The sequence below is a fragment of the Tamandua tetradactyla genome, chromosome 10 (assembly GCF_023851605.1).
Source record: "Tamandua tetradactyla isolate mTamTet1 chromosome 10, mTamTet1.pri, whole genome shotgun sequence".
Classification (NCBI taxonomy): Eukaryota; Metazoa; Chordata; class Mammalia; order Pilosa; family Myrmecophagidae; genus Tamandua; species Tamandua tetradactyla.
Window position 1 is genome coordinate 18,605,962 of NC_135336.1, and position 13,637 is coordinate 18,619,598.

Here is a 13,637-nt window from a genome sequence, read left to right on the forward strand (position 1 = left end):
GCATCAAGGGATTGAGAAAACCTTCTCGACCAAAAGGGGGAAGAGTGAAATGAGACAAAGTGTCAATGGCTGAGAGATTCCAAACAGAGTTGAGAGGTTATCCTGGAGGTTATTCTTACACATTAAGTAGATATCACCTTGTTATTCAAGATGTAATGGAGAGGTGGGAGAGAACTGCCTGAAAATGTAGAGCTGTGTTCCAGTAGCCATGTTTCTTGATGATGATTGTATAATGGTATAGCTTTCACAATGTGACTGTGTGATTGTGAAAACGTGTCTGATGCTCCTTTTATCTACCTTGTCAACAGACGAGTAGAACTGAAAAGCAGGGACTTGAATAGATGTTTGCACGCTGATGTTTACAATATTATTCATGATACCCAATGGATGGAGGTGGCCACAGTGAACGTTGACTGAGAAGCAGAAGGGTGAACTGTGGTGTATACATATGATGGAATATTGTGTGGTCATGGAAAGGAAAGAAATCGGGAAGCATACAATGAGGTGAATGAACCATGAGGACATTATAATGAGCAAAATAAGCCAGAAACAAGGACAAATATTTTATGATCTCTTTTAAAAAAATACTTCTAAGAAAATTGGGGCCTAGATTGTAAGGTCTTACAGCAGTCACATTTATTCCTGAGCTTTAAGTATCAATTATAAATTCTGAGCTTCTGTGCTATATGTGTATAACCAGTATTTTCCTGGAACTTTGGATACTTGTGTGACACCTAAGACACAGAGTTGGAGTTCTGCAGCTCTGAAAGGCAGCATCACCACATACAGCAACCAGTAAAGAAGCTGAAGAGCAGATTAGGTTTCAATTAGAAATAAGAACAAAGCAGGTAAATCCTTACCTGGTCAGGATTAAGGTAAATCAGAATGCAGGATAAAGGATGATAGTGTTTGTATTTTAGAACTTCACCTATGAGACCAAAGGAAGAGTGGTTAATTTTTGTCAAAAACCTAAACTTTCTGTAGCTCTCTCTGCCACTGCGCCACCATTGCCTGCCCATGTATGTTAAGAATATTTTGTAAGTTGTTTTATCAATTAAAAAAAAGATTGTAGGTAGAAACCTTTGATTAGATTATCTCCACGAAGATGTGATGTGCCCAATTGTGGGTGTGATCTTTTGATTAGATGAAGATGTGACTCTACCCATTTAGTGTGGGTCTTGATTAGTTTATTGGAATCCTTTAAAAGAGGAGATATTTTGGAGGGTGTCAGAAATGACAGAAGGCTCAGAGCCAATAGAAAGAGCAGAGAGCTGGAGAACCGTGGCTTCAGAGAATAGAGACACAGATGGAATCCAGCAGACGTCCCCATCAGATGTTAAGCAACCTAGAACCTGGAGAGAGTGAAAGGAAGCCAACAGATGAAAGTCAGCCCCAGAGAAGCAAAGTAAGGAACTCCCCACAGGAACAGAGGCTGAAAGCAACAGAACCCAGGAGCAAGGATATCAGCAGTTGCTGGTCACATGACTTCCCAGCTGACACAGGTGTTCCAGACCCACTGACCTTTCTTGAGTGGAGATAACCTCTTGTTGGTGCCTTAATTTGGATACTTTCACTTCCTTAGAACTGTAAACTTGTAACTTATTAAGTTCCCCTCCCCCCCTTTTAAAAGCCATTCCATTTCTGGTATATCACACCCCAGCAGCTTACGAACTAAATTCTTCCATGAATAAGCCTGGCCCTGGCATTGTGGGATTGGATGACTGAAATGGTAAAGTTTCAGTAGCTAAAAGATTTCAAATCAAGTCATCAGGTCATTCTGGAAGTTATTTTATGCAAGTTTCAGCAGATATTGCAAACTGTCACAGTATGGCAGGCCCTAATCAATGGTGTTCCTGGAAACCCTAAAGGATACTATGGGCTCTATAAGAGTTTTACTTTTTGAGGTTGTTTTTTAGAGACTGAAAGCCTTTCCCTATGCCAGATAAATGTGGAAACCAAGAAACGTTGATCTCTCCAAGAACAATACCAGTTTCATTCTTCTGCCCCATAATATTGATGTTCCTTTTCAGCATGAAAAAATTAGAAGAGTCATCAACCAGATACCCTTCAAGATTGAGAGAATTATCAGATGAGAGGGAGGAGTGTAACTGAGAAGCTAGATTAAAAGGATGACTGTGATTACTGAATCATTTTCTAGATATTCCTTTTTAATCTTTCTGGTATATTAGAGTAGACAGAAGGAAATACCTGAAATCTCTGAACTGTAATCCAGCTGCCTTGATCTCGCATAATGATTACTAAGCCCTTGTGATTGTATAAAAACCTTATGACGGAACCCTAAATTGTACCCATTTTATCTGGTTTTTTGACTTTGCAGTCTTGTGATCACTAAAGACAGTCCCTAATATTTATTAATGAAGGGCCTTGGGTCAGCCCAGAACTAACCCACTCCAATTCCAAAGTTATAATGATAACTGAAGCTAGATCTAACCAAAATGGGTCTACCTGGCATGCATAATAGCATAGACTTTAACCTGTAAGTAACCTATACCTCATTATTATAATACTAAAAATCACAATCATCATCATATTAAGGTACTATTTTCTTACCTACATTCTGTGACTAAATATGTCATCAACATGTGCATGCTCAATAATTAGATCATCTCTTATGTACCCAATGTACTCATTATCATAAAAACTGCCCATCTTTGATAGTATAAAATTATCAGAATTATGTAGTTTGGGGAGACAGATTTTTAGGTCATCTAATTTCCTGCTTTGTGCCTAATAATAAACTCTCTCCTTGAAACCCTTGAGTCTTAGGAATTGGTCATTTGAGTGCATTGGGCCAGGAATCTACTGCTTTTATCTGGTGTCATCTTTAACCTGTGGAGTCTAATCTAACTCCAGGTAGTGTCAAATGAACCTGTCAGAGAACTTGTGCCTCTGTCTTTACTATTTGTTGGTGATGTATAGCTTAACATCTCATTCCTATTTTGCATTTATAATTTATGTTCCTACTTATTTCCCAGATAAAGGAGCCAAATCAGCTTATAAGATAGATTCTGTAACACCACCACCCCAACACTAAAATGATAAGAAACCTAAAAGGCAGTAGGAATTAACATCAATTAAAACTTTTATTGTGAATATATTATGCTAGACACTTTATAAACATAATCATCCCTATTGAGCAATTCATTCACTTTTGCTCAGGAGAGTTTTTTCACTGTAGATAAGTTAGGCAAAATCAGAATCAGAGACATTGTAGGAATTATAGAAATTTTAATACCTCACTGTAACTAAGCCCATAAACTCTTTTATCTGGTGAGAAAAATCTTCACAAGCCTCCTAGAAAAACTTCTTTCCAGCAAAATTTTACCAAAATGAGGAAGCCCTAAATCAATGGTACAATCCTAATTCAGGGCATGAAAACTATTATAATAGGCAAAGTGAAATAACCGGGCCTCACCTGGGAACGTCCAAATAAGAAACAACCTGTAGGTGAGTTATCTGCAATGGTAAAAATGGTTCTTACTCTGTTCAAGTTCTCTTTTCAATCCCCAGAATACCAAAGGAAAGGACAAAAGAGAACTCGATCACTTTTGCTTCTTGCTCCTCCGCTTGTCCTTGTCTTTGCCTTTTCCTTTTGAATCCTTGCTGTCCTCTTTCTCTTTCTTAGGGAGCCTGAACCCACCAATTTCATTCCGTATCACAGTGCCCCGCCACCAGGCCTGGAGCTGGAAAAGAAAGGGGAAATAATTGCTTGTGTATGTTTGACAAGCTACATTCTTTTCATATAAGAGTATTGCTTTTTATTTATTTCTTTCTTTAAAAATAACTTCGCCCTGATTAATGGTCTCAGAGAGAACATGGGAGTAGCCAGACAAGCTGTCACTCCAGCAGTGCTCCCCTGATGTGCCATGCCCAGAGCTTAAACCACAGATTAAAGTTCTAATGGAGTAAAAGTAAATAAATCTAATTAGGCCAATTTTTCCTTCATATATAGAAACCTGACTTCTTCTATTGCTACCTTTTGTACATGTCCACATTCCTGACCGCTAGTGAGATACCTAAGAATAATTTGATCCAAAAGGTATGTTAGTTACCTGGGCCAAGGGAAAAAGTAAGGACTCAGTCCAAAAATACCTAGATAATTTGAGTCACTCCAAATAGACTTCCTTGTGCATTTCACACCTTGGTGAAATGTGATTGGTTAAGGGATCAATACCTCTTTGACATTAAAATTGTTTTTACATAGCTCCCTTGACTATCTTGGTCATTAGATACAAATGCTCCGAATACAGTCTAGGCTACTAATTCCCTCTAAAACCAGACAAAGGTCTAAATGTTAAAAGCAAATCACTAGAGAAAAGAAAATAGAAGTTCTTACGTTTTTGCTCTAAATCAAGGCACACTGACAAATGGAATACATAACAGAAACTCAGTTAAATACTTGCTAATTATACATCTGAGTCACTCCTGATGGAAAGGTCCAGTTTGGGTTTGGAGCTGAATATACTTTAAAGATTTTACTTTTTAAATCCACTTCTTAAATACACAATCCAAACTACTGTTTGCAAGCCAGGATCTCAATAGACACTCCTCTTTCAGAGAGGGCAATCCTCTAGACAACAGTTTTAGTCCAGCTGATACTGAATTTGCATTATAACTTTTGCTTGAAAATATTTCCCAGGATCTGTGACTGTCAGTTTTATTCATCACTCTTAAACATAAGTTTATATAAAGTGAAAATAGCTCATATATTTTTTCTGAACTGCTACTTATTCCCTCAAGTTTTTTTAAAAAAAGGTTTTAAAAAGTTGGGTTTTGACCCAACTCATAGCCTGGCCTGATTCATCAACAAGCTTTTAAGAAGAAGTAGGTTGGTGAGGCAAAATAAGCCAAAAACAAAAGAGTAATTATTGTTTGGTCTCCTTTAGAAAATGCTTACAAGAAAACAGGGGCCTGGATTGTAAGCTCTTATAGCAATTGCATTTAGTCAAGAGTGGTAATTATTATTCCTGGATTTTGAGAGATTGTTTTATATGTGTATAACCTATTTAGAGATAAGAATGAAGCTGATCAAGTTAGGTTTAAGATAATTCAGAACACAGGGTAAGGAAGACATTGTCTGTATTTCAGAACCTCACCTACTCTTTGAGACCAAAGAAGAAAGGTTTATTTTGTCTGGAACCTAAATTTTCTGTAGCACATAATCTAACTCAACCTGTCTGGATAGATCATTTAAACAATTGAAACATAGGGAGCCCAGAATAAGAATGAGAGCCTTTAATCCTATATAGTTTCATGTAATACCCAGATACATCCTAGAGTATATTAAGCAGATAATCAAGAAGTATTGGCAAAGTCCCTTGAGGGATGGGAGAAAATATATGGAACTATTAAACTTTACCACCGGGCAAACCCCTTATACTGTGTCAAATGGGACACTCATATCAATAGGCCAAGCCCTTGATTTTGAGGCTTGCTCTTGTGAAGTTTATGTATGTAGGAGAGCAGCTTAGCCTACCTATAGGTATGCCTAAGAGTTACTTCCAGAGGAGCCTTTTGTTGCTTAGATGTAGCCTCACTCTCTCTAAGTCCAACTCTTGAAGAGAAATCACTGCTCTTCCCCCGCGTGGGACATGACATCCAAGGGTGAAAGTCACCCTGGCAGCATGGGAGATGATCCCCAGGGATGAGCCTGGTCCTGGCACTATGGGATCAACAATGCCATCCTGACCAAAAGGGGGAAAAGAAGTGTAACAAATAAGGCATCAGTGGCTGAGAGAGTTCAAATAGAGTTGAAAGGCTATTCTGGAGGTTACTCTTACACAAGTTTCAGTTAGACGTTGCTATCTATCATAACTTGCCAAACCCCAACAAAAAACATTCCAACCAATCCTGAAGTACACCTAGGGCAATACATAAGTTTCTATAAAGTTTCCATGCACCAGGGTAACTTTCTAGAAACCTACAAACTCCAGATGGGTCCCTGAACAAGATAAGTCATGAAACCTAGAGGGTCCAGACTCACCAGAACATCGGTTAGATCCATCTCCCCACCCCATATTATAGACAGCCCCTTTCAACATGAAAAAGTTGGAATGGGCGTACCCCAATACTCCTAAAGAGTGGGAGAAAGATCAAAGGTGATGGTGGAGTTATATGGAGAAGGTAAGGTTTAGGAAATGGGTATAATTGTTGAATCACTATATTGATATTTCTTTTAGTCTCCAATATTTTAGAGCAACTAGAAGTAAAAACCTAAAATTGTGGAATTGTAACCCATACCAAACTCTGAAATCCGTTCTACAACTAATTGTGGTGATGTGCTTTGAAATGTATAGCTTTTTTGTCTATATGTTATTTTTCACACACAAAAAGAGTCGATTGTGATGATAAAAAACTATTTATTCCTTCTAGCATCCAATGTTCTAGAGCAAGTAGAAGGAAAAATCTGAGATGATGGTATGGTACTCATGACAAACTCTGGGATCTGTCCTGGAACTACTTGTTGAAGAGTGCTTTGAAAACTTCCTTTTTTCTTTGTTTCGTACATATGTTATATTATACAATAAAAAGTTAAATAAATAAATAAAATAAAAATTTTAAAAGTGAAGCAGTAAGGTACTAAAAATGGTCATCTATCAAGTGCTATTTTGCATCAGAAATAATATTCTTAAATCTGTCTTTTTTTTCAGTAATTCAAAAGCACCATTTATTAAAATTTATTAACCCACATGACAAAGTTATAAAAGCTATGATATGTATTTCTTGGTCATTGAACTATAGAACAGAACACTTTAGGGTACATTATTAACATATTGAGAAATTTATAGGGATTTTACATTGAGAAGCTAGCCATAAGAAAAAGTGTTTCAAAGTGGAGTTTATTATTTTTTTTAAGTCTAATGGTATTTTATGTGTATAAACCCTCCTCTTTTTTTTTTTTTTTTAAATTTCCTGTGCATCTGTTAATAGGCACTTGGGTTGCTTCTAATGGCACTTTTTTTAATTAATTTTTTTTTATTGTGCAGTTTAACATATATACAAAGCAAAGAAATAAAAAAGCAATAGGTTTCAAAGCAGTCTTCAACACGTGGTTACATGACAGATCCAAGAGTCTGTCATGGGCTACTATACGATCCTCTCATATTTTTCCTTCTAGCTGCTCCAGAATATAGGGGGCTAGTTAAATCTGTTTTGCTTCCACTGCTATCTCTTCCACCCGACTCCCAACTCCCCGATTAAGAACGGGAAGCATAACTGTCTTCCTGTAGCTTGGACTGCGTTGGCAAATCCCTGTAATAATAAAAGGATGTGCTTCCCCACAGATCCTCTCTGTAGTAAGCTACTATGTGTTTTCAGTTCCTCAGTAATAAGCCAGCTTTGGCACTGAAGAGGCCCCAAGATGCCAAAATTATGGCTGTCTACCTTTAAGACGCTCTTTAATTCCAACTCATCTTGTTCTATCTTCCTCCTGGTCTTCTCCTTTTCTATGCGATCTTCAATGATGACCTGTTCATACTCCCTTAGCTGCAAAAATAGACATTAATCATGGGTAACAGTGCTTTCTTGGCTAAGCTGCAGGCCAACAACTCTGCATTTTTAATAAAAAAAATACAAAATAAAACATGCCAAAGCAAAAACCAAAGAAAAGAAAAAACTTCCTGGATCTCTAGGCTGTAAATATTCACATATAAACATTATACTGAGCATAATGTTCCCCAATTTTTTCAACTTGAATAATTCAAATTAAGGTTTAAGATCTATCATAAAAATTAAATAATCAACACAACGATGGGTGATTTATGATTTCAGAATAATGTAGGTTTTTAAAAACAATTATAGTAGAATGTACACATAAACAGCTTTTAAAAGAGAAATTTGGGGAGCTCTATACTTATTTGATGATAATACTATAATCAAAAGCTTTTTAGAAATCATCATTTTCAAATTATCTTCTGGGACCACAAAGTGGAAATAATAATAGTATTCTCCTCAAGAGGTGGTTGCTAGGGTTAAATGAGTTATATTTGTGAAATACCAGAAGAGTTGCAGGCACGGAGTAAGCACTGCAGAAGTGTTTGCTGCTGCTGTTACTGGCACTGTCATCATCATCATTGTCATCGTCATCATCTAAAGAAAGTCCCATTTGTTTCCAGACATACCTCCACTCAGACCAAAAATAGTCACTGCAGCTTAGCTACACTCGCTCTTGAGGTACATGATCGAGGAGGAGTTACATGATCGAGGCTCTTTTCCTTACCATCCTTGCAAGGTCTTGAAGGTGTGCTAAGTCACTGGCCTTTGCAGCTTTGAGAGCATTTAGCTCATTTTGTTTCGTTTCTGTGTCTTTATCAAATTTCTCCATCCAGAACTCCAACTTCTCCTCAAGTTTCTATTTGGAAACAACATTAAAATATGGCTTTCACCAGACACAAAACAGTCCGTTTTTTACCATTATACTCATATAAGGTTCAAGAACAGGCAAAACTTACCTACAGTGAAAGAAGTTAGAATAGTGGTTACTTCTCAGGGGAAGGTCAATTTATTCATTGAGAATGGGTCATGAGGGGGACTTCTGGGATACTGCAAATGTTCTCTATATCTCCACCTGGGTGGTAGTTACATGGGTGTATATACTTAAATATCCATCAAATTAAACAATATTTGTGCCATTTAGTGTATTTGTGTTAATACTCTATTTGAAAATAAGGAAGGAGGGCCTTCCAGATGTATGGATAAGAGAAATTGCAGTGAAGAGGAAAGGTAGGTAGGTAGAAAATACTGGAGGATATGGAACGGCATCAGATGTCTCTTTGACAACACCAAATACAAGAAATTTCAAAATTTGAAAAGAAAATGAATATAAAGCTGATTCCATATCTAGCAAATCTAGCATTCAATGTGTGTGAAGAAAAGACCACCCAGTGTTTCTGAGTTATTCGAGTATGTACTCTAGCAAAGTAAAATGCAACAGAAATGTAGAAGAAACAGAAGAGAAACCAGTAAATTTTACAGTTAAACTACAAAATATATACTTTAATAGTAAATCATAATATTGAACTAACATCCCAAATTAGGCAGTACAGGAAAGTAGAAAGAGTTATGCTATGATGGTTATTTGCCTAGACTGAAATCCTAATTCTGGTACTCAAACAAGTTTACTTAAATTTTCTGAGCCTTGTTCCCTTATCTATAAAATGGAGATGATAGTACAAAGCTCAAAGTGTTGTTGTGATGATTAAATAAGATAATCTATGTAAAGCACTTAGAACATATATATAATGAATGATTTCAACATGGAATGTAGGAGAGTGGAAGTAAATAAGAGCATTGCCTTTCATGAAAGCAAGAAGATATAGGTACTGATTAACTCTAGAATTATGTAAAAGAAAAAACTATGTGACATTAACTATAAGAAACCTACAGAATAAAGCTCATACTTGATTTATTTTTTAAATTTCCATTTGCACCAGTTATAATTTTATTGCTTCTCAGCTCCAAATTCACTCTCCAGTTCCTTGATGGTGAAACTGAAGCTAGAAGCTGTAAACTTTTTTTGCTAGCTGGAACAATGTTAAGCTTTGTCAATAGTGAGTAAAGGAAGGACAAATAGACTTCTCCCTTTGGTTTCTGTGTGTTTCTTCTCTTCTTGTTCCTAGGGCAAGGCTGCCAGTAGCATGTATGTGGGACATCCAGTGGCACTTGTTCACCCAGTGGGAGGATTCTCTCTCTTTTTTAAATGCAATCTTTTTGAGATATATTATATATTCACATACCATATAATCATCCAAATTGTACAATAAGTGGTTCACAGTATATATATATATATATATATATATATATATATATATATATAGTTGTGCATTCGTCATCACAATAGATTTTTAGAACATTTTCCTTACTCCAAAAAAATAAGAATAAAAGTAAAAATAAAAGTGAAAAAGAATACCCCACCTCTGTCTCCAACCAATACAACAAGCAAACTCACCATTCTTCCCTTGTCTACATGGGACATGACTCCCAGGGGTGTGGACCTTCCTGGCAATGTGGGACAGAAAACCTAGAATGAGCTGAGACTCAGCATCAAGGGATTGAGAAAAACTTCTGGACCAAAAGGGGGAAGAGTGAAATGAGACAAAGTGTCAATGGCTGAGAGATTCCAAACAGAATCGAGAGGTTATCCTGGAGGTTATTCTTACGCATTAAGTAGATATCACCTTGTTATCCAAGATGTAATGGAGAGGCTGGAGGGAACTGCCTGAAAATGTAGAGCTGTGTTCCAGTAGCCATATTTCTTGATGATGATTGTATAATGATATAGCTTTCACAATGTGACTGTGTGATTGTGAAACCCTTGTGTCTGATGCTCCTTTTATCTACCTTGTCAACAGATGAGTAGAACATACGGAATAAAAATAAATAATAGGAGAAACAAATGTCAAAGTAAATTCAGTTTGAAATGCTAGTGATCAATGAAAGGGAGGGGTAAGGGGTGTGGTATGTAAAATTCTTTTTTTCTTCTTCTGTTTTTGTTTTATTTTTTGTTGTCTTTTTATTTTTCTGAATTGATGCAAATGTTCTAAGAAATGATCATGATGATGATATGCAACTATGTAATGATATTGTGAATTACTGATTATATATGTAGAGTGGAATGAGCATATATTAAGGATGTTTGTGTTTCTTGTAATTTTTTTAATTAATAAAAAATTATATATAAAAAAGAATACCCCAAGTATCCTATCCTTCACTCCCCTCTATTATTTATTTATTTATTTATTGCCTTTTTTTCTTACTCATCTGTCAGTCTGACACTGAATAAAGAGAGTGTCAGTCACAAGATTTTCACAGTCACACAGTCACACAGTCACACTGTAAAAGCTATGTAGTTATACATTTATCTTCAAGAATCAAGGCTACTGGATTACAGTTCAACCATTTCAGGTATATCCTTCTAGCTATTCTAATACACTAGAAACTAAAAAGGAGTATCTATATAATGTATAAGAATAATCTCCAAAATGATCTCTCCCCTCTATTTGAAATCTCTCAGCCAGTGAAACTTTGTTTCATTTCTCTTCCCCCTTCTGGTCGATAAGTCTTTCTCAATCCCATGATGCCAAGGCCAGGCTCATCCCCAGGAGTCATGTTCCAAATTGCCAGGAAGATTTATACCCTAGGAGTCATGCCCCATATATGGGGAGGGACAATGAGTTCACCTGCAGTGTTGGTTTAGAAAGAGAGGCAACATCTGAGCAACAAAAGAAGTTCTCTGGAGGTGACTCTGAGGCATAATCATAAGTAGGCTTACGTTTCTAGCAGGAGGTTTCTTCCTTGCCAAACACAATCCACAGTTCCCTGCTTCCAAGCCTAGGCCCTCCAATTGTGAATCAGCTCTGACCCAGGGCAACCCAGCAAACATCTCTGTCATCTAGTAGGCTTCAGCTACACCCTCTCCAATGAGGTCTGTATCTTAGCTTGGAAAGGATCTGCTCCTTTCCCTCTTCCAAGTTTATTCCTTCAATTGACATTGTCTTAGGTTTTCTTTAGAGTCCCCTTATCCCTTCTTAGCAGCCAATCCCTATTTACCAGTTAATAATTCTTTATATTACATTTTCTCTGTTCAAATTATTGGTGTGGTTTTTGTCACATGACTGGATGTTTAAGATTCAGAATTGGCACCAGAAATGCAGTTTATATTCCACCCTGTAGTTCATATTTGTCATACTGAGGCATCTACATCATTGCTACTTCCCATTCATTAGATACAATCAGCACAATATCATTACTGTAAGGGACTACTACTGTTCTGTGGAAAGTCAAAGCAAACAGCATTTCTGCAGACTACTATTAGCAGAGAACAGAAGAATTGGCATAACTTTGATGTGAGACTGTGAAGGTGCACTGTTAGCCCTGGAAAGTAAAAGCCAGATGCTTCTGATGTTTTTTTTCAATTGCTATAGAGACAATGGCTTTGGTCAGTTCAGTAGCTGAGCATATCAAGAACCAGGTGCTATGAAGAGTTGCTTCAGTAAAGATACTACATCTGGAACAGCAGCTTCAATAAGATTCACACCTGATTACATTTACAGTAATCCGCAGTCATTCTCCAAGATCAGTTTGATTTCTGCACAGGCCAAACAGCTGAGTTAAATGGAAGTTTGATAAGCATCACCATCCTTCTCTTGCTTCTTTTAGGGCTTTCATTATGGAACTAATCTCTGTAGGTTTCCCTGGAATGCAGCACTGCTTCTAGTTTACTATTTTGGTAAGGAGGGAACATTCCAGAGGCTTCTACTTAGCCCTTACTTCCATAATGGCCCCCACCTCATGGGTCAGAGAGCCAAAGTGGAAATTCTGGCAGTTACCAAATCTATCTAAATTGAATTTCAATTACAAATTCAGTAACCTGTGAAATACCAACAGTGGGTCTATAAAAAGAATATTAGACCTACAGTAAATCAGATTTGAGTTTAGACTCCTCTATCACTTGACCACTATAATACCTCATTTTGACTAGAGTGCCATAGTGGTGTTTTGTGTGCCAGGAAGTAATAATCAATTCAGAGCCAGCTGAGGTCTAGGGGTTTTCTTTGTTCCAGTATAAAGTCCCTCTAGTAAATAACCATGGGTCTCTTTGTGGAGGGCTTAGAGGATCCCATAATACCTACTGAAATCAGGATGCTCATCTTTTTTTTTTCTTTTTGCCTTTCTTTTTTTCATTTATCTGTGCATTTATTATCACAATTGACCTTTTTTTGTGAAAAGTGACATAAATACCAAAAAAGCAATAAATTTCAAAGGCATCACAACAATTAGTTGTAGAACAGATTTCAGAGTTTGCTATGAATTACAATTCCACAATTTTAGGTTTTCACTTCTAACTTCTCTAAGATACTGAAGACTAAAGGAAATATCAATATAATGATTCAGCAATCATACTCATTTTTTAAACTCTATTTTCTCTATATAACTCCATCACCACCTTTGATCTTCTCCTACTCTTTAGGGGTATTTGGGCTATGTCCATTTTAACTTTTTCACGTTGAAGGGGTGTAAGGAAAACCAAATTTGTAGAGTTTGTTGTGCTCAATTGATGTTGCCATTGCATGACATTGGTAATAAATTGTTGAAATGTGCACTCTAGCTAGGAGGACTAGCCATCCTCCCAGAAAGAGATGTACTTTGATAAAGTCATCTAGCTCCCAGGAAAATCCTCTCACTCCCTAGCCAGATCCCAGGGGACCACCTGGGGCTGGTCATGTAAGTGGAATCCAGCCACTATTGTGCAAAGATATCATATAAACTGTATGCAAGCACTTAGACTTTATAATCTCAGAGGAAGAGAGAACAGAGAGACAGAGAGACAGACAGACAGACAGAGACAGAGAGAGAGACAGGGAGACAGAGAACCTTATCCAAGAGGCGAGGAGGATGCTTTGCTTGGGACTTTTCCAGTTGTACCCTGAAAATGATGTCTCCGGGATTCCCAAACACTCTTTTTTGGGTGTTGGGGCTGTCCCTCCTGGTGATGTAACTATATCTCATTTCTAATAATCTCTTAATTACTTTCCTAATAAATTCTGTTTTTATATCACTGAAGCCTCTGTTATCCGTGAATCCAAGCCTCTAAATTAAGTGACCACAAATATCACCCC

The 13,637-nt window shown here is 37.0% G+C and overlaps 1 protein-coding gene across 7 annotated transcripts in view; it reads right to left on the minus strand.

The window, feature by feature from the left end:
* Positions 1-631: 631 nt before the first annotated feature.
* The window catches only part of DRC9 (dynein regulatory complex subunit 9), a 144,028-nt gene continuing 131,022 nt past the window's right edge, over positions 632-13,637 (minus strand). For 2 of the 7 annotated variants that reach the window (XM_077118067.1, XM_077118068.1), the window contains exons 9-11: positions 8,240-8,371; positions 7,405-7,506; positions 3,094-3,704 (exon numbers count right to left, since the gene is read on the minus strand). In XM_077118067.1, coding sequence (XP_076974182.1) covers positions 3,564-3,704; positions 7,405-7,506; positions 8,240-8,371 — 375 coding nt within the window. In that variant the 3' untranslated portion in view covers positions 3,094-3,563. Of the gene's footprint in view, positions 929-3,078; positions 3,705-7,404; positions 7,507-8,239; positions 8,372-13,637 lie in introns of those variants that run through there. The other 5 variants (XR_013158488.1, XM_077118072.1, XM_077118071.1 and 2 more) reach the window with 5 other exon arrangements.